Source organism: Embiotoca jacksoni, unplaced genomic scaffold (assembly GCF_022577435.1).
Source record: "Embiotoca jacksoni isolate LCO1_2020_lvr unplaced genomic scaffold, fEmbJac1.0.p SCAF_2, whole genome shotgun sequence".
In the NCBI taxonomy this organism is placed as follows: Eukaryota; Metazoa; Chordata; class Actinopteri; family Embiotocidae; genus Embiotoca; species Embiotoca jacksoni.
This window is the reverse complement of record NW_027185340.1, coordinates 21,432,131-21,451,937: the sequence shown is the minus strand read 5'-3', so window position 1 is coordinate 21,451,937 and position 19,807 is coordinate 21,432,131. Positions and strand designations below refer to the sequence as shown.

Below are 19,807 nucleotides of genomic sequence, written 5' to 3'. Positions count from 1 at the left end.
ACACAACCCAGCCAAGGTTTCATTCATCACATAGGAATCAATCCCGTTAATTTGTGGGGTGGGGCTTTATATATCATTGAATTGCCAGCTCGAGCTTCAGGCTATCAGGGGAGGGGAGAGTGGAGATGGAGGTGGCTACTGCTTGCACAGTCATAGATCCACACAAAATGATTAATGGCAGAAGTTTAGGAGTTGGTAATATTTTTGAATCCTTAACACATTAGGTGATTTTTTTTTTTTATTCAAGGAAAAAGTCATTTTGATCAACAGAGGTTTTAGGAATTTATGCCAGGAGAGGAAAGTTGAAAATTCTGCACAAATGCTTGCAATTACCTCTTTCATAAATAGAAAAAAAAAAACTGTTTAACAAATATTTCTCCCGTTTAATTCCTCCCATGATGGATATTTTGAAAAAACTAGGCAGTACTAATGCAAAGAACAACCACAGCCAGGCGTCGCTTCTGTTCAAGCAACAGTGGTACATCAAAAACTCAGCATCTGGGAACATTTCAGAGCAGTTAGGTTCTTTTGTGTCAGAGTGGTTTTTTTCATGACAGTCTGTTACTATAATCTTTTGTTCTGCTGTTCACACTGAATTCCTAACATCCTAACTCTGTATTTATGATTTGTTGTTGCACAATGCCAGCTCTGCCTTAATTTTTTTCACAGTTTTTGCTTTGGCTCAATGTCAGACTGCACATACCAGACTGTCAACCTCTAACTTCTGCACTATGACCTTTCATTCAGGCCACGAGTTTCCCTTCAGCATTAAGATGAGCCACATTCGGGATGGTGGGAGCAGTGGTGGAGGAGTAGGAAGGGATCCAATGAGTCCCACAGACTGCCCAGGGGTTCTGCTGCTGGACCAGTGCCTCCCTCCGGACACCCAGTGCCAGTTTATCCTCAAACCCAGCAAGGTTGTCCCTGGACAGGCTCAGCTCATAGGTGAGGTGTATTTCATTGTTCAAGACAACTTCAAATAGCTAGTCTATGTTGTTACCCTAGCTCAATGGTAACAACATTAAGGATGAAACAAAATTAGATAAATCAAATATCACATTTATTAAGACAAATGATTTAAAAGATTAGGTAATTTGGTGTGGGGAGACTCTGATCCTGAAGAGTCTGCTGGAAGAGAGTTGGAGGCTTTTTAAACCATTGTCAGGAGCCACTGATTGGACAGGAGCAGTTAATTGTTGGTTAGACTTTACTGAAATTAAAAAATTTGAGCCTTCGGGTACACAGAAACACCAATGGTTGTAAAGTGACACATCACAATTTTATAGGGTAAGCCTGGTATTTCAATTTTTAATATTTTTTTTTAACACAAACATGTGCCAACATAAAGCCATCATTGCATTTTTTGGTCTGGTTTGGATAAAAAAAATTGTCTTATGGCCTTAGTAACATCACAGTCTTCATTAGGTGAAGAATTTGGGTTCAAACCTGCAACAAGACAGCAGACATGTAACCACTGTCAACAGTTGGCTAAAAATGTTGGACGTTTATGCACTTTGAGGAAGATTAATGAATTAGGAGCAGTGAACTATGTGCTGTGAAAAAGAGCGCCAAAGAATGAGTTTTTCTTTTTATCAACATGACAGTTGAGGTTTCGAAATACATGGTTGGTCAGTGTCAAGAATCCGTCAATAAATCAAATTGTCTATGAAACCACAAGAAGAAATACACACAGAAGTGCTAATGCAGAACAGAAAGTACCTTCTGGAATTTGCTTCACTTACATAAACCATTTCACTCTGTTTGTGTTCATTCTTAACAGTCATAGGCTTACAGTCCTGTTGTTGGTCCTGAGGATGAATCAATAGGTGAAGGAGAAGAAAAGGAGTCACTGAGAATGGTGGGAAAGGAGATTCTAACGGACAAGAGGTTACAGCGGGGGTCAAGACAGACACAGTGTGAAAATAAGAAAAACATCAGACAGACAAAGAGGAAGAAACCCCAGAAGGGACGGATGAGTGTGAGAATAGGAAGATGGAAAGTGAAAAGCGATGACACAGCTATTGAGTAAGCCTGAAGGCCAGCAGAGGTGAAGGAAAAAGAAACAACCGACTGTGGCAGATGGAGGAAGAGGAATTTACAGAGGGAGACTCAAAGAAAAGGGGACCTCAGAAGTGAGAGGGGCAGTGAAATGAGCAGGAGAAAGAAAAACAAAGATGACAGAGGACAGCAGTGGGGACAGACTGCGGGCACAAATGGAAAAAGGAGGAGATGAGGTTTCGAGGGAAACAAGTTGAGGAGAAAAAGTGTGTTTTTTCCAGTCAAGGAGGCTCCAGTTTGCCAACCGCAAGCTTTGCCTCAGATTCCTTTGCTTCAAGCATAACAGCGTCTTACATAATCACTCGGTACCAGCCCCGCCGCCATACAGGCCTAATTGCTCACACCCAACCCGAAAACTAACAAACGTATGTGTTTAATGGGAGGTAGTCATGACAGAAACCCCTTTTCAGGCATTTATTCTCAAACAATCCTTCCGACATATCTGCCCTGACTGTTACAAACGATGTGGTGTCGGTAAAATAAAGCTTCAGTAAGTTTTCCCGCAACATTTTCCAAACTGCACTTGTCCATTGCATAATGCTGCATGTGCTGTATCTGTAGCTAAGAAACCATGATTTTGGCTGTATGGTTCATAATCGTGGAAGTTCTCTTAACATGCAAGCCCTGATTATTGGAAAAAGGTTTGTGGAACACAAATTTAACTACACAGCTTTATTTCTTGCCCGTCTTCCTTCTCCAGTTTTCAGTACATGAGAGGTTATTGAACATTAAGACATTTCAGCTGGTACCAAAAAATACTGCGCTTCAATACCAGACCTGATCATAGCCTGTAATTATGCCAGATATTCAAAGCGAACTTGGCAGGGTCTTGTATGTCCCTTAAGTATTAGCCATAATACTGGCTTGTCCACCCCTGGCAGTGACCAAGACGTTTTCACGTCCTACACATCACCACCACTTGCCTTATCCTCCACATAAATAAAGCTCATCCTGTTTAGCTGACTGCACCGCAGAGTTGATTCATTACATGTGGTTAAACTGGAAGAAATGAGAATCAAACAGAGTTGCTTTATTTATGAGATGATGGTCTTGACTTTCGTAATAACATCAAGAAGTAGGGGGCTAGCTGCCATATATCACTCGCTTTCAAAATAAAATTATCTGATGTCTATAATCAGGACATTCTTTATTATTTTGTTCTAAAATACTTATTAGAAAAAGTGTTTCTAATGACTTGGTCTGTTTGTGGTTAAAACTCAGTTAATGCTACAGAAAGATGGTGGCTTTGGTTAAAAAAAGAAACTACGTATCTGCTCAAGGTTAAGGTGAAAAAATAACCGGTTCATTTTATTGACTAAGGAGAAACACTGCATCTTGCACCTGATAGTAATAATTGTACGATGACCAACCCTGTCTCGGTTTCCTCATTCCTTCTTTGTTAAACTGCTGCCAGCGTATAGAGCTGTAATGATGTAACACCTGATTTACAGCCAGGTCGTGGTTTTTTCGACAATGGTGACGCCTGCTGAGAAGTGCCAGAGCTCGCCTGTAATTCTGTTGCCGCTGAACTTTGTTCCAGAGTGTATTTGGGCATGACGCCACAGCTGATTGTTAAATAATGAATTCTATGTGAGGTATTTTGTGGGGCCTTTTGGGGCCATGAGGTCCTCCACCCTCCGAAATAATCTCTTGCTTGTTAGGAGAGTCCCACCCTTGGATACAAATCACAATAACATAAATGTTATCATTTCAAGATTGTTGGCAGTCCAGTGTTGCTACAATTACATATCACTACAGTGGCCCTCTGAAAGATGTACTGCAGGGTTGGTGGGTTTGACCAGTTTACAGATGTCACCAGGAAATCTGAAAGGTGGGAATGCAGCAAGTAGTGATTATTTTCAGTTCATGTATTGAATAACTCTCAGATCTGAATCCTGATTATTTTTTAATTGATCCATCATTTGTGTCCATTACAACTTTCCAAAGTTTTTTCCGATGCCCATTCAAAAACCCAAAGATATGTTTACAAGGATAGAAGCAGAGAGAAGCAGCAAAGCATAACTGAAACGAGCAAAAGTTTGGCAGTAAATTACCTTAATTATTAATCAGTCAGTCGATTTAGTTTCCTTTCCATCAGTTTATCAGGTAATCTACCAATCTTTCTCGAGCATCACTCCAGGTTTGGAGTTCTCAATGGCTTTTGGGTGAGCCCTGTATCCCAGTGCACACTGCTACTATACATGTCACATGCACGTACACATGGAAGCAGTGCAGTCAATCGCAGAGTTACTGCGAGAAACATTCTCTCTGCTGTTGGCTGTGTTTACATTTCCCTTAAAACAACACGAGCTTCAGTTGTGTTTGTCCTCTTGCTTGTTTTCACTGACTTTCGAGCATTTTTCACAGTCATTAGAAAGCAGAAATGTTTGCTGTACATCCTTATTAACAGGCACTTTGATGCACACGCAGTATGCAGTTTCATAACAGCAGAAACACGCTGAGCTGTTATGTCACAGAGAACATGTGGACGCAGTGAGGACAGACCTGCAGACAGGCACTTAAACAACTCAGGTAGACTCTGTCACTTTGAGCAAACGCTCAGCAAAGGGACACAGTCACAAGCCTGAAGACACACACACACACACACACACACACACACACACACACACAAAAGGTCCCTATACATACATATGTTCTTTCACATGCGGGCATGGATAAACAGAGACATGTACACACACAATCCCCAAATTGAACGGTGTTCTCAAACATTAGTACACGTCTGCATACATTTCCCTCAAAAACTCAGTCAATGTTTCTTTCTTCATCTGTCTCTCTGTCAGTGACTCATTGGTGTCTTTAACTTAAATATCTCTTTGTGTTAATATCCCTCAAACTTTTTAAACATGTCATTATTTGTTGGACAGACCGATACTTGAAACTGCTAAACAATCCCCTACATATTTTGTTTGCAAAAGATAAATATCGTGAAGTAATTTCTGAGGCTGCAGTTTTGCAGTTTGGTGAATGAAATTATTTGGTTTCTTTGACGTGTAATTCATTACTAAATGCCTTCCGATTAATTCAGCATCCATTGCTCAAGCAGCAACAGTGTGATTATATGGAAAACCACAGCTCACTTCTTATTTCTCTTTGCTCCCCACAGAGCCCGGTCAGCAGAAGTCCTTCAAGAGGAAGAGGTCTCTGATCAACTGGCCCTTCTGGAGAGGGTCCAGCTCACAGCTGGACGGCCTGCCCCTGTCCCCGACCTCGCTCTCCCCGACTCAGGGGCAGCTGTTCGGACGACGCCTGAGCTCTGTGTGCTCTCCAGAGAACGGCCTGCCCAAGCCAGTCATGGTGAGCCAGGTGGAGGTCATGCAGACCAGTAGGAGGGGCCAGGACCCCGTCTGGAGGGGGGTCACGGGAGGGTTTTTATAGATGTGGTGGTCAAATAGATTTATTTTTAGAAAGAAAACGTGTCTGATATAACTATGACTTCTTACTTTACTTTGAATTGATGACACTCACCAACTACTATACTGCCTCAGATAAATGTTTTAAGTTATAAATTACAAAGTAAAACTAAAACTAAAACTAAAAAACTGGGGACATGATAGGATTACAAGAGACGTGAAATTGCATCTGTTGAATAAGAAATCCAGATTTGACGCTGGGCTGCTTGTTAAACTGATGCAATAAACCAAATGATTGAATATTTCTTATTTCTAATTATCTTGCTAATTTGACAGCTTTGTTTTCCAGTTTGGTTTTAACCACTGAATTTACTTTTGGAGTCAAAGTACATATTAATGTACATATTATTTACATTTTAATAACCACCCCTTCTTTATGGCATTTGCTAAGTGAGACCCATTTCAAGGTGGAGAAAGTAATTCAGGTTCATCCTGTTGGGTAAAATGAAAATCTGGCTAGGGGATGGTTAATTAAAAATAACAGTAAAGCGGGAGAAAGATTAATTCATTTTATCCTTGCCGCTTTCATTTCTTTTGATTTGCAACATCACTGAAATCCTGTATGTTTTTTTGAGCATTTGGTGTGAATTAATGTGTATCATTCAAAAGTATTGATAAGAACAACATTTAAAGAGATTTTATGTTGGTAACCTTCTTATTTCCGCTTCCCTAAAGGACATGTTGGTATTCCTGTACCTGGAGGGGCCGTACACTCGAGGCGTCTTCAGGCGGTCAGCCGGGGCTAAAGCCTGCCGGGAGCTCCGAGACAGACTGGACAGCGGGACGGAGGACCCGGAGATCGCACACCAGTCCGTGTTCGTCATCGCTGCCGTCCTCAAGGTAACACGCTCACACACTCGCAGCGCTGCCGCGTTTCACTCGTTTGAAAATGAGACAACAGAGAAGCAGGCGTGACTGATGTGGGTCCAAAGTCGCCTAAGTCCAGACAGGATAATCTGTCTGTGCACAGCCAGGCAGGCGGCCAGTCGCACACACAAGGTGCTGCTTTGTTCAGGATCCAGGCCAAACGGCGGCTGCAGCGTCGGGCGTCCAGGGAGCAGCTCAGGAGTTTTTACACAGTGGACTCATCTCACTCTCTGCTTGTGCTTCACCTGTTTTCTGCACAATGGACAAGGAATGTACATCACTTGTTGATCAGTTAGTCCAGTAACAGAAAAAAATGGCTGTCTAATAATAATAATAATAATTGCAAAAGAAATGCAGCTCATAGTGCTTTACAGCAAGAAAATTGCATATTGATATAAAGGAACATTTAAAAATAGAGAAAAAAATTAAATGCATAAGAACAGATAAAATGCATACAAGTAAACACACCTAAAAACAGTAACATGAATGGATTCCTTGAAAGATAAACCTTGGTCTTTACTGTCTTTTTCTAATTATTTTAGACAGTGTGAGGCTGTTATATGTTGTTCAAGGTTTCTTTTATGCATCAGGAAAAAAAAAAAAAAATCCCTTTTACTGCTTTTACTCCAACTTAATGTCTTTAAATGCTTGTGAAAGTGCCGTATTTGTGCTTATTCCTCAAGATGTTTCATGTACCAGATAACATCATTTATGTGAACTAATCATCTATAATCTAGATAAGACAGATGTTGGCCGTTAGGACTAAAATGATGCAGTAAATATGTATGAAATGACGCAGCAGCGAGACTGTCTAAAGACATAGATATAAACCATGATAAAGACATTGCTTTGTATGTTGGGAATTGACATTATTTTTGCATTTTCAGAACTAAATGAGTAACTTAAATCTTTATCACTGACCTCAAGATCTCCTTTTCAAGAGAGTACAAAAGACATTTGCTGTCACACTTAAATACAACACAAATCTACTCATCAGTCACTCAGTTAACAGAAACAAACACTACCAGTAAATAATAATTATTTGATCTAGAAAATAATCATTAGTTTGACTTTATTTGTGTCCAGGACTTCCTGAGAAACGTCCCGGGCAGCATACTGGGTGTGGATCTGTATGATCAGTGGATGGACGTGATGGAAGGGGAAGCAGGGGAGGAGAGGCTGCCGGCCGTCCAGAGGTAGGTACTCTCTCTACTTCACATTTAAGGTCAAAACCCCTCTGCTAATTCAACAGTCTAGAAGGCACAAACACACACACATAACACGTCATATGGACATTTGTTATACAGACGGGTGAAAAATTAAAGGAACGACTCGAATAAATAAGTGTACTTCGTGGTTTATGGTTGACCAACACCTTACAAACTGTCGGTTTTTCCCCTTAACTCTTGTTAAACCCTGTTTATGTCTAGAGAGAGGAAGAAAGACAGAATTTAGTTTGCTGTCTCTGGACCTAAAGTGATGACTTTAGGTCCAGAGACAGCAAACTAAATTCTTTCTGCTTTGGGAAAAAAAAAAAAAAAAAGTTATATAAGAGAAACAGTGGAAACTTTTGTGGAGAAATTCTTGTGGAGTCAGAAATCAGCAGACAACATGACAACACACACACACACATACACACCTAAACACGCACAGTGTTTTATGATGTGTTTTATGATCCCTACTGTCCTTACTTAATCCGTCGCAGGTTACTCCACCATCTGCCTCCGGAGAACCTGCTTCTGCTGCGACATGTGGTCGCCGTGCTGCACTGCATACAAGGCAAGGCCCACGACAACCAGATGAACGCCTTCAACCTGTCTGTCTGCATTGCTCCCAGCATGCTTTGGGCTCCAGCGCCGAGCACTCCTGAGATGGAGGGGGAGGCCACTAAAAAGGTGAGAAAGAAAACACACAGACAGATGTTCTCAAGTGTTCTGGGTGATAAAAGCTCAGATTCGGCAGATCATGATATCTCAGAATAATTTGACACATTGTGAAATGTGCTTATTTGCTTACTGAGATGAGATGTCTGTGAGTTCAGCATGAAGCTTAGCTTATCTTATAGACTGGTAACATGGGGGATATTAACCTGGCTCTAACAGTAAAAAGATCTACCTATCAGCATTTCTAAAGCTCACTTATTATTATTATTATTCATGTCGCAGGGGTACAGGCAAACGTCCTTGAAAGTCCAACAAGGCTCTTCACTCAAAAGTATACTTGCTGCTGTATTTTTTGCACTTAGGCTGAACATGACTCCTTGTTAAACTATACATGTCTACTTTGACTCTGTTTTTTGGACAGATTAAACACACTTAATAGCCTACAACATTGAAATGATTGAGCTTTGGAGGTGCTGGCAGGCAGCTTTAGTTCCCTTCTGACAGCTAATCTCTTACGCTAAGCTAACCGACTGCTGCCTCTAGCTCCGTGTTGAATGTGTCGTGTGTGTGTGTGTGTGTGTGTGTGTGTGTGTGTGTGTGTGCTGTCATGTTGTATGAAACACCTTACCTAACAGACAGACCAGAGTTTGATTGACAGGTAAGATATCAAGGTTTCACTGTCGCGGGTATACAAACACAGTCCGTGTTCACATGCACATGAAATCTCCATGTGTCAGCAGACTGAAGGTTTCCCTTGTGGATGAGTGTGTGCTGACCTCCGAGCAGGAGCTGACCCACTAACACGCAGCAGTAACACACACACACACACACACACACACACACACACACACACACACACACACTCAGTCACGTTTGCATGTCACCACTGGTAATTACTCATAAGTTCAAATTGCAACCTTGTTACATTTGGCTTGAAACCCGCAAGCTGCGAGCAAGACCTGACAGGAAAGAGGAAAGCTTCACAGTTCAATGCCGACTCACAGAAAAATATATATAAAGTTTAAAGAGTTACATCATCATAAGCTTTCCAACATGACAGAAAAACACATACTTTTCCAGACCGCTCTGGTAGTATTCAAGCGGCAATCAACCGAGACGTCACTTGTTGTTTTTTAAAACTGCCTTTCTGAAACAATTTTGGCCGTTGACATCTTTACTGTTTCAATCCAAAAGTGACCGTATTTGGAGCCAGCGGGAAATCTGACTCATTCTCTGAGGACACTAAGCCCCGCCCACCTGTAGTGGAAACCTGACTGCACCACAGGCCTGTCAATCAAACAAATGCATCTAACTAACAATTGAATTGTTTTTAGACACACCGCCAGAAAATTAATAAGAAGGAGGGACTTAAGCAAATGACAGTTTAAAAACTTGTGGAAAAAAACTATTGACTTTGAATTTCATGTGAGAAGTTGAATGGGAGTCTATGGAGACAGAGCCTTGTAGAGGCAACCCCTAGTGGCCCACAGTAGTATTTCAGTTTGAGGCACTTCCGCAATGGCTTTATTTTTCAGACCCGGAAGTTTCGTCCACTTTTATGTACAGTCTATGGGCAGTATCTATACAAATGGCTTTAGTTTTATTCACTTTGCTTTTCAGACTATTTCTAAAATTAAGATGTATTGTGATATTTGAGTATATTAGGCGCTTCCCAACCGTTCAGAAATGACTTGACTTGGGGATAAAATAGTAACAGTTTTTGCTAGGTTTCCACTGATCTTCTTGTGGACACTAAATTAAAAAAATATATATATATATTTTTCTGAATCTAACATTGACACAACAGTGAAGCAATTTGCTCTTTCTCCCTCTTATCTTGGCCAGCAAGGCTAACCTGAAAAGTCTTAATTCTGGAGCAGTAGCTGCAGCCAGAGCCCACAGAGGAAGCAACCCTCCCTCCCCCTCCCACCCTCCCTCCAGACCCCCAGAGCCCCAGAGCCCATCATGTACGCACTAAAAAATAAATCACACAAAGCTTTTTGATTTGTGGTCTGTTTGGAAAGTTACAGTTACACACAAGCTCTGTGGGTGGCTGGCCGGTTTGCTTATCTTTTCAAAAGTGTGTGTGTGTGTGTGTGTGTGTGTGTGTGTGTGTGTGTGTGTCTTGACATGGTTGAGGTTCATTGAGAAAACATGCAAAGAATTTCCTACAGAATCCTGAAGCCAAGAGTGTGTTTTAATGGAAAAATGTGTTGCTGAAACACTCTCTCTCTCTGTCTCTCTGTCTCTCTCTCTCTCTCTCTCTCTCTCTCTCTCTCTCTCCCTGTCTCTCTCTCTCTCTCTCTGTCTCTGTCTCTCACACCCACACGCAAACACGCGGGCGAGCGCACACACACACACACACACACACACACACACACACACACACACACACACACACACACACACTTGTCAGCACAAATACCCGCAACACCCACAAATACCTAAATATCTGTTTCCCAAATACTCCCCTGATAAAACTTCCCCTCACACACACTGCATGTTTGTGAGCTCACGCTGAACACAGGCGGCCTTTTTCTGGGAAAAAAAAAAAAAAAAAAAAAAAAAACGTTTAAAGAAAAACAAAGTGATATTTCGACATTTCCCACCTTACAGTCGGAGCCAGGGGCCAATTTATAGTGTGGGCCGCAGGCTGTGTAATAGCTGGTCTCCAACCTCGTCTGGAGACACGTGAATATTCAGTTTTTGCCAATTTAGTTTAGTCTCAGTGTTCCTCTCTCTTTCAAGCAGCATATAATTTAAATATTTTTGGCTGGACGTAGCTGTTTAAGAATTTCTGGGTAAAAGCAGCTTTACGTTGTGCAAAATGGAGACAAGGAGAAGTGCGTTGTTTTTTTTTATCTCAAGCTCAGTCGCTGAAATGTGGACCAAACTTTTTCTTTTCTTTTGCTTTGTTTTCTTTCTTAAATTACATTCACAGAAAACCTGTCAACGCACAGCTGCGGCATCTCTCAATGATCTATACACATCGACACATATGTGCAGATAGTGTATTCGCTTCAGGTCCTCTGACAGTATCAACCTGCGATCATGCAGAAGACAAATCTTCTGTGAATGATATCTGGCATTCGTTTGATTTAGTTCCTGTTTTCCTGAATGGTTGAGGGAGTTTAAGATAGCATCCCTCTGAGGTAAAGAAGAGGGAGAAGAAGAAGCAGCTCCGAATTGGCTACTGATGGATGGATGGGTGGAAAGTGTCGTGGATGCCCAAGAGGTATCTGAGGAGCAGTGGAGTACATGAAGAGATAAAACCAGGAGAGAAATGGTGCATTTGCTCACTGCTAACAACTGCGAGGGATCAGCTATTTAGAATGGCTTGAATGAAAATACTGTGGAGCTCATTAAGTTTATCACGCTCATCATGTGCCAGGTAAAACATGGATAAATGGACCCGAACTTTTAGCTTTGAAAACAAATATTTCATATTTCTGCATGTTGTAAAATCACAAATCCAATTGATTTGGCTCAAAACAAATTAAAATGATCTCTGCACTTTCAGATACTTAAAAAAAATAGTTTTAGGTTGCTTTTACAATTACAAAAATGACTTATAGCGTTGCCTGATGGAGCACTGTTTAGACCAATAGACTCTTCCTCTGAGTGCTTAGTCATTAAGTGTGTATGGACACCATACAGTCATATGAACAGACAACATCTGGCCACCAAACAAACAGAGTGTGTTTATATCTGCCGTGTTTCCATCGTGTCACAGAGGCACAGCGGCAGCAGGAAAAAACATCTCATTTATAAACACAAGCGGCACATTTTTACTGGAAACTCTTCCACAGTTGGGGAGTCTCCAAGGTTTCCAAGCGGCCGACGATCTGTGTCACGGGACGTCATATGTGTTTCGTAAATTTTGTCTGTTTAGTTTAAGAGGCGGTGGTTTGAGCCAAGTAGTGTGAATTGTTTGAGGACGGATTCCAACTGGGTTGATAATGTTGACTCAGACAGCCTTTAACAAAATATGATTCCCTCTATGGCATTTGTAGCTGTTATTTTGTGTAGTTCAACGGTGAACATGATGGGTGGCATTACGCTGGATTTGTCCGTCGTTCTCAGCGGTGGTCTTTCAACCAGCATTTGAAGGAGTGATAATCAAAAGTAAATACATGAAGTCACAAGCAGTATTATCATCAGGATGTTATCCAGGACCGGATAGTGAAATATCTCGGATAGTGAGAGAGTTGACGGAGACAAAGGAGTTGATGTTTTCTCGGCCATTGTGGAATGCAAATAGTCTTGTAGGACTTCAGAGCAAACAAACAGAAACAAACGTTTCTGCGGGTGATAATGTGGGACACCTGCAAAATACAACTTCTGACAGCTGTTTGCAACTCGTGTCATAAAGTTATTTAGGTCACGATTACGCCAAATTAAAGCAGGCAGTAGTTACAGTACAAGAAGCTACACTCTAGTTGTCAAAATGTAAACTCGGCAGTATTGATATTTTAGTGTGTATGTGTGTGAAATTGAATGACAGGAGAAATGACTTTATTAGCTAAATACAAAACATAAGCATCGTATTAGCATTACAATAAAGGAAATCACATCACTGGTAGGGAGACATTTCATTTGAGTTTGGACATGAATTGAAGAGCTTAAGTACCTTATTGAAAGGTATTTAATTGAAAAGAATGCCTCTGGAGATGTACCCTTAAAACTTAACCCCCAAATAACCCCCAAGAGTCAAGCAGTCTGGGTGTATTTCTATGTAGTTCGGTTCTCTTGGTTGTGACCAAAGCAGAAAATGACACGCGGTCGCATTTTAGTTCTGGTTTGCTTAGTGTTCACTGTAGCATTCATGAACCAAATGAACCAAAAGATGTAAACAAAAGGAATGTAGATGAGGTCACAACCTGATTGGACATATTTTATGAAGTATATTTTGTGACTGAACTTTCCAGAACAATGCTGTGTGCTGAGAATTCATGAAAAGCTTAAAAGCGTGATTAAAGGAGTAAAACAGCACCAGGAATTCCTCCGTTTCACACTCCAACAAAGATATGCTGCAAGGAGACGGCGGTTCTGATGCCTGTACTGAACTATAATTTGCAACATAGCTCCTATGGTTTGTTTAGATGTCTTCGGTCTTGGCTGCTTCCATACTTCATTCAAAACACTCCAGAGGTAGTTTGGTGCTCAAAGTTGTTTTTACGATCTTCCAGATATTGCACTCACTCTTCCCTCCTTTGCTGCTTTAGCTGCGTAGCAATTTTTTTCTCGTGATTAATGGAAGGCCTGTTAACATTTGATATGCAAAAAGATAGATGGCATATCCATTGAATGTAGCCTGACATTATCTGTTGAACCTGTTTCTACTTTGCTTCTGAATGCTCATTGATTGTTATGCATCTAATTGCCTCTGCCAGGTGTAACAGTAATGACTTTAATGAAGATCACCTGAGATTTTCCTGTTAAAAGGACATGTTAACACTGATGAGGGCCAGCCGGTCAACAAGGTTTTGTCATTTGGGATTTCTTGTCATTGAATGTGATACTCCTTTGTCATAATACAGAAAGATAACACATTGTTCCTTCTGAATGTGGTGGAAATGCTACATAGAAGTTTCACTTTGCAATTATTGAGTTTACTCAACTTGTGCTGACACAGACACTTGGAAACTGCATGTTTGCTGCATTACGGCTGAACTTTGGCTGCTTCCCTGAGGAGCTGCTTCAACAAAAGAATCTGCATAATGTGTATAATGTTAATGACTATGATGGAACCGGGTGGTGTTTCTCTCCACAGGTGTGCGAGCTTGTCCGCTTCCTCATCGAGAACTGCAGCAGCATCCTGGGAGACGTGACCTTGCTTTTCAGAGCCTTCAGCCAGAAGAGCAGCAGCAGTGACCACGGATCTGGTAAGAACTGACAGTCAGCAGAACAGCGTAGAATCGAGAGAGAAAAGGGCATGAGTGGAAAAAAGATGAAAGATGATTAGAGGCTGGTAGAATTGTTTTTAAAGCGGAGGCCAAGTCTGTGGACTGGATTCATAGCCAGGATTCCCAGCTCTGTTGCTTGATTGAAACCACTGAAATGGCATTCACAGTCTCCATCACATAATTTCTATCGGCTCATAATCAGTCTCATTTTGTACTTCAGCTTGTATAAATTTGTGGAGATAAATGGTCGAAAAAGGCTGAGTCAGTAACACAATAAAACGCCGTATCTTGTGTCCAAAATCTTTTTTTTTTTCAAATAAACCAAAAGGAAACGCTTAAATCGTTCTCTCCGATTCACAACTGGATGTTTAGACCTGATTTTCAAGAGAATGATTTCAGTCCTACAATACTGGCCAAATGTTTGAAATGTCAAGATTGTACATAAAAACTGCAAGTACGCTGCTTTTTTTGTGCTTTCTGTTTTCTGTCATGCAATGAAAGTGCACAGTTAAGTGTATAAAGTCAACATTTGGACACAGAATATATTCTTGTGACCCTCAAATGTGCCATGAAGGTCCGTTTGTGTGTGCGCATATCTTTCTATAGTTGTGTGGCTCAACTTTGGTTAAAAACAATATTTGAGGACAAACACACGTGAGTATATTTAGATTGGTTCTCACAACTTTAAAATGCAATTTGAGGGTCAAGACTTGGGGTTCAGGTTAGGACTAGGGGTAGGCTACGCTTTGGGGTAAGGGTTGGGCTTAGGCAGTTAGTTGTGATTGGTAAGGTTAGGGTAATGGTCTAGGGAAGCATGATTGAAGTTTCAGGCACAACTTTACCCTTTGCCAAGGTGCACAGAAAAAGAAAAAGGATCTACAAGCAACACTTGCAGTATGTAGAACAATTTTGATATTAGACCAATGCTATTCGGCTTGTGGCCTTCATCAGGGTCAAAACGAAACAGTGCAACAAACACTTAGATAGGGTTTGAAACAAATGGAAAAAAAGATCAAATGGGGAGAAAAAAAAAGAAAGACAACCAATCACATACACATAACAGACAATGGGGTGCCAGAGGTGGGTTGGGTTTATATGGTCAAGTGACTCCAGGTCAAGTTTTACTCCACAGTAAGAGAGGCGAGGGGAGTGTCCATTGAGGGGCATAGTTGGCAACATTTTTTGGTCCCGATAAAGGCCACAAACCGAAACACGTTGGTTGAATATTAAAGTTGTTGTACATACTGCAAGTTTTGACCACTTAAGGAACCAGGAATGCAGAATGTCAACGAATGTCCTCACAATGATAGGAGGACACATCGTGTGTGTGTCTGAAAAGGCCCTTTATATGCTCTCTGAAAGTGCACTAATAAAGCCTCACTGTGTTGGACTTAAACAAGGTGCTTTGGGACTGACTCGCTCTGTGTGTGCTTGTGCTGCCGAGGCTCTTTCAGTCCTATTGATTGGGGTCGGCAAATTGACCTGCAGTAATTTCAGTGATTGCCGGGGTTACAAGTGCTGATTAAGATGCCACTGAATGTCCTCATTCATGTATACCACCTAACTTTTCCTCCTGATGCTGTAAATAACCAGCAGAGGTCAAAGAGCAACACGGCAGGATGACACTTTGTCATCTGTCCTCCTCAGTAAACTGTGACTTTGTTCATTCAGCTCGGGGAGTAAAGAATCTTATTTACTCCCAAAATGCGAGTATAGATGATGGATGCTCTCCCTTTTATTTTATTTTACCTTGTAGGTAAAATTTAAAACGTAATATTCTTTCTCTCCTCTTCCTCTTCTCTCATCCGCGCTTTCCATCCTCTCCATCTCTCTCTTCCAAGATGTGTCGTCCTTCCAGATGAACGACTCGTCCTACGACAGTCTGGAGAACGAGCTGAACGATGACCCCGAGTCTCCGTACCAGGAGCAGCTGCCGCTTCGCGACAAAGACAAGCCGGACAGCCGCAGCCGAGACTCCGTCATCACGCTCAGCGACGGCGACCCCGACCCTGAGGCCGACCTCCTGCTGCAGCTCCCCCCTCTGGCCAGACCCAGGAGGTTCAGCCCCGCAGTGCGACAACCTCGCACCCGCCAGGCCAATGGCTCATCGCAGGGTCCCAGACGGCTGAGGAGGAGCTCAGAGCCCGCCTTGACCCTGGCAAGCACGCCGCCTTCAAGCGTAGTGTTGGTTCATGCCAATAACCGCCACCTACCGGTGAGGAAGGCGAGCTATGATGCGGCCATGGAGGGGGAAGACGAGGTGTTTCTGGAGCAGGGGCTGAACTCGCTGCAGCTGAAAGAGGAGGGCGAGAACGAGTGTGAGAAAAGAGAAACCAAAATCCAGAATGGCGGGCGGAGGAAGATGAAGCATGCCCCACTGCCTCCATTGCGACTGGACGCCAGCTGTTCCAGTCTTTCTTCACCGGCAACCTCACCAACAGGCTCCTCCCTCAGCTCTTTAGACTCCGCCTTCTCACAGTACTCCACTGACTATGCCACAAACGGGGCGATTCCATTAGCGGAGCCGCCACCTCTCTCCCCTCTTTTTCCTGGACGGCCGCTGAGGTCACCTCGTGGTTCCCCCCCTCAGAGGGAATCCTTGCCTCATTGGCCACCGTCCACCCAGAACTTTCGGACTGGTCAAACCACCTCCAACTCGCACGGCCTCCACCCTAACACGTGGCTTAAGAAGGACCGGTGCCTGTCACTAAAGCAGCCTGAGAGTGGACACACAGAGGAGGACTTGCCTTTGGTAAATGGGAAATCTTACCCGACCAGTAATGGACACTCTGTCGGTGCCCAAAAGGCCGTGGGAACAAATCAAAACTGCCAACGGAGGTCCAGTAGCCCTCCATCCTACCAGCAGGCTCTACTGCAGCTGCAGCGCAGCCGCTCACCGTTCTACAGGGGGACGGAGAAACCTCTGACGGTCCGAGAGGTGAGGCAACTCCACGACCAGGCCTGCACCTTTAGACCCCCGATCCAAAACACCTCCAGCAACTTAAAACCCCAAACCCTGTCAAGTGAGGTCACACCAAGGCCGACGGGAAATGAGTGTGTGCAGCCCCCACAGGGGGTTTTCTATGGACAGAGCGCCACCACTCTGGTCCTCCAGAGGCAAAAGTCCCATTCTCCGTCCACGGAAGTCCATAAAGGGAGCAAGACGCTTCCCCGCCTAGCATTCGAACCTGCCAAGGTCACCGTGAACTGTAACCCCTCCACCAGCCTTACCTTGGACAGACCTCGCACTTCTAAAGCCAAGCCCCAAGACGGCGGCCTGAGGGTGTCAGACGTGGAGCCCAACCACGCCAAGCCGAACTTCTGCCTGTCTCCCTCCGCCTCCCAGGCTGTAAGGGACTACTTTTCCTCGCAGGGTCAGGAGGACACAGATGCCTGCTTGCGGAGGAGTCAGGAGGTGGCGCTAGCTATCGTGCAGGGTCAGAAGGAGTGGCAGAACAGGCGGTGCAGCGACCCGCAACTGGAGGACTTCGAACAGCTTTTTTTTGCAGAAGAGTCCTACGTGTAAATAAGAACTTTGTGTAGACAAACTGCACATGGGAGACTTGTTTTTATATATGTTCACTTGTATACAACTGTCTTTATTATTGATGTGATTATATTCCTCCATATATACCTGTTTCCTGTTGCAGATTACTGTAATGGTACCGCCAAGGTTTAAGATGTTAAACGGTACAGAAGCTCATCCTGCTTCAGTGTTTCACCTCTTCGATGGCAGGTAATCTATATATTGTGACAGATATCTGGCAAAACATTAGACTGGCTATACTCCACTACGTTTTAGAAATAAAGTGCCATCATGAATTTGAAAGTTGCATTGCTTTGTTGAAAGCAGCTGTGGTCGTCAAATGATTTATTGAGCGATGATGCAGTGAATTCAAAACGATTAGATATCTGGATCCATAAACAAGCATTAAAGCTACTTTCAAAATGGGTCAGTGTTACAGCTCAGAGTGCCAAAATCTACTTTCCCTCTGAACTTTATTCTTCCGTGTCCTTGTTTTGCCTTCAGAATGCATTGTTGGTTTTTCAGCACATTAAGAAATACTGGAGGAATTTGTCAGAAACTGAGGAAACAGAAGGAACTCATTTGATTCCCCGGGCAATGACACATTTTTGGAGCCTGCAGTTGTTAAACACCAAAACATGCCATATGAAATTGAAAATTCTGACTTTTACTGTGCATAATCATACGCCTCAAAGTTTTTTTTGTGCGGAATGACATTTTTGTACGGGACACAAAAATTGGTATTTAACTCTACCCACAACATGTGATGTTTTTTGGGTGCCAGAGGAGGAAAGTTTTAACACAGACACCCTCGCTGTACATACTTAAAAAAATATATCTAACAATTTGTACGTTTTATGACTAATTGCATCTATTAAGTGAACTATTACTTTTCCAGAGAGTGAAGTGTTTGTCTTGTTGAATGGGGCTGGTATTTATTCATATAAGCAGAGTTTCCAAGTCACACAGCACACAGTGTTGTCCTCGGCAGCTCTGGATTATATCTCTGTGACCTATGAGGGAAGGAGGGAAGGGAAGGAGGGAGAGGAGTCTGGGGGGGAGAAGACAATTTGTGTGTGTGTGTGAAAGAAAGTCCAAAATATTGTGGAGTTTGATGTCGTGTCCTGAGCCAAAATGTGAGAAAATCTGTGCCACTAAGGGAGACATCTCTTTTATTCCTGCGTAGCACTTCAATATTCTCATCAAGAAACAAGGACACAGCTTGTCGTGTGTGTGTGTGTGTGTGTGTGTGTGTGTGTGTGTTGAGTTGAATGCACCATATTTTGTCCATTAATAATATGATCTTTTTACTCCAGGGCTGCAATAATGCAGTGTTGATTTCTTTGGTGACACTTTACAATAACTGACCTTATTTGTTCATGTAAATACATACTTACAGATAATATATTCGTAGCTCAGTGTAGGATCAGTTTTCATGAGTATTAAACAGTGTTATTATTAGCATTACTTTTTCACCGGACCACACACAGGAATAAGGTCATTGTTGTTAAGTGTTGCCTTTTAAATGATCTCAAAAAGTACTTTATCCTGTATTATTAATGTTATAATTGTCATCTTCATTACAGTCAATCGTGTCAATCTGTACAGTTCTGCATATTTATGATACACACATATATATATATATATATATATATATATAAATATATTATCTTGTTACTTTGGTATGTTGAGTTGTGTGAGAAAATCAAATGTGTATTTTTGTACATGCCAATTCTGCTGCTGCTGTCACTATAGAAAGTATATTTGCTACAAAACGCACCATTTGTATATTGTGTACATCTGATGTCCAGTACTCACGAGAACAAAATTATCTTTGATTTTAATAAATGTTGCTCTTGTGAAACTACTTTGCAGATCATATGAGTTTGCTCACACCGGTGGTTACTTTAAGGGTGACACTTTTGTTGTCTCTGGAAAATATCTGCAGCATTTGATATAAGAGGAGAGCTTAAGATCACCGTTTACATTAATAACCATTGATGGGGAGTAAATAGTTACATGTAATTAGATTACAAAATTAATTCTAATCATTTAAATTAGAAAAAATATGTAATTGAATCACAGTTAGTATTTAAAATGTTGGTTCTTACAAAGTGTTAACATTTAAATATATTC

The 19,807-nt window shown here is 42.1% G+C and overlaps 1 protein-coding gene across 2 annotated transcripts in view; it reads left to right on the top strand.

The window, feature by feature from the left end:
* The window catches only part of arhgap20 (Rho GTPase activating protein 20), a 35,316-nt gene extending 15,781 nt beyond the window's left edge, over positions 1–19,535 (top strand). For both annotated transcript variants that reach the window (XM_069155033.1, XM_069155032.1), the window contains exons 9-15: positions 748–945; positions 5,183–5,373; positions 6,165–6,329; positions 7,443–7,552; positions 8,062–8,251; positions 14,013–14,124; positions 15,987–19,535. In XM_069155033.1, coding sequence (XP_069011134.1) covers positions 748–945; positions 5,183–5,373; positions 6,165–6,329; positions 7,443–7,552; positions 8,062–8,251; positions 14,013–14,124; positions 15,987–17,671 — 2,651 coding nt within the window. In that variant the 3' untranslated portion in view covers positions 17,672–19,535. The remainder of the gene's footprint in view (positions 1–747; positions 946–5,182; positions 5,374–6,164; positions 6,330–7,442; positions 7,553–8,061; positions 8,252–14,012; positions 14,125–15,986) is intronic.
* The last annotated feature ends 272 nt before the right edge of the window (positions 19,536–19,807 follow it).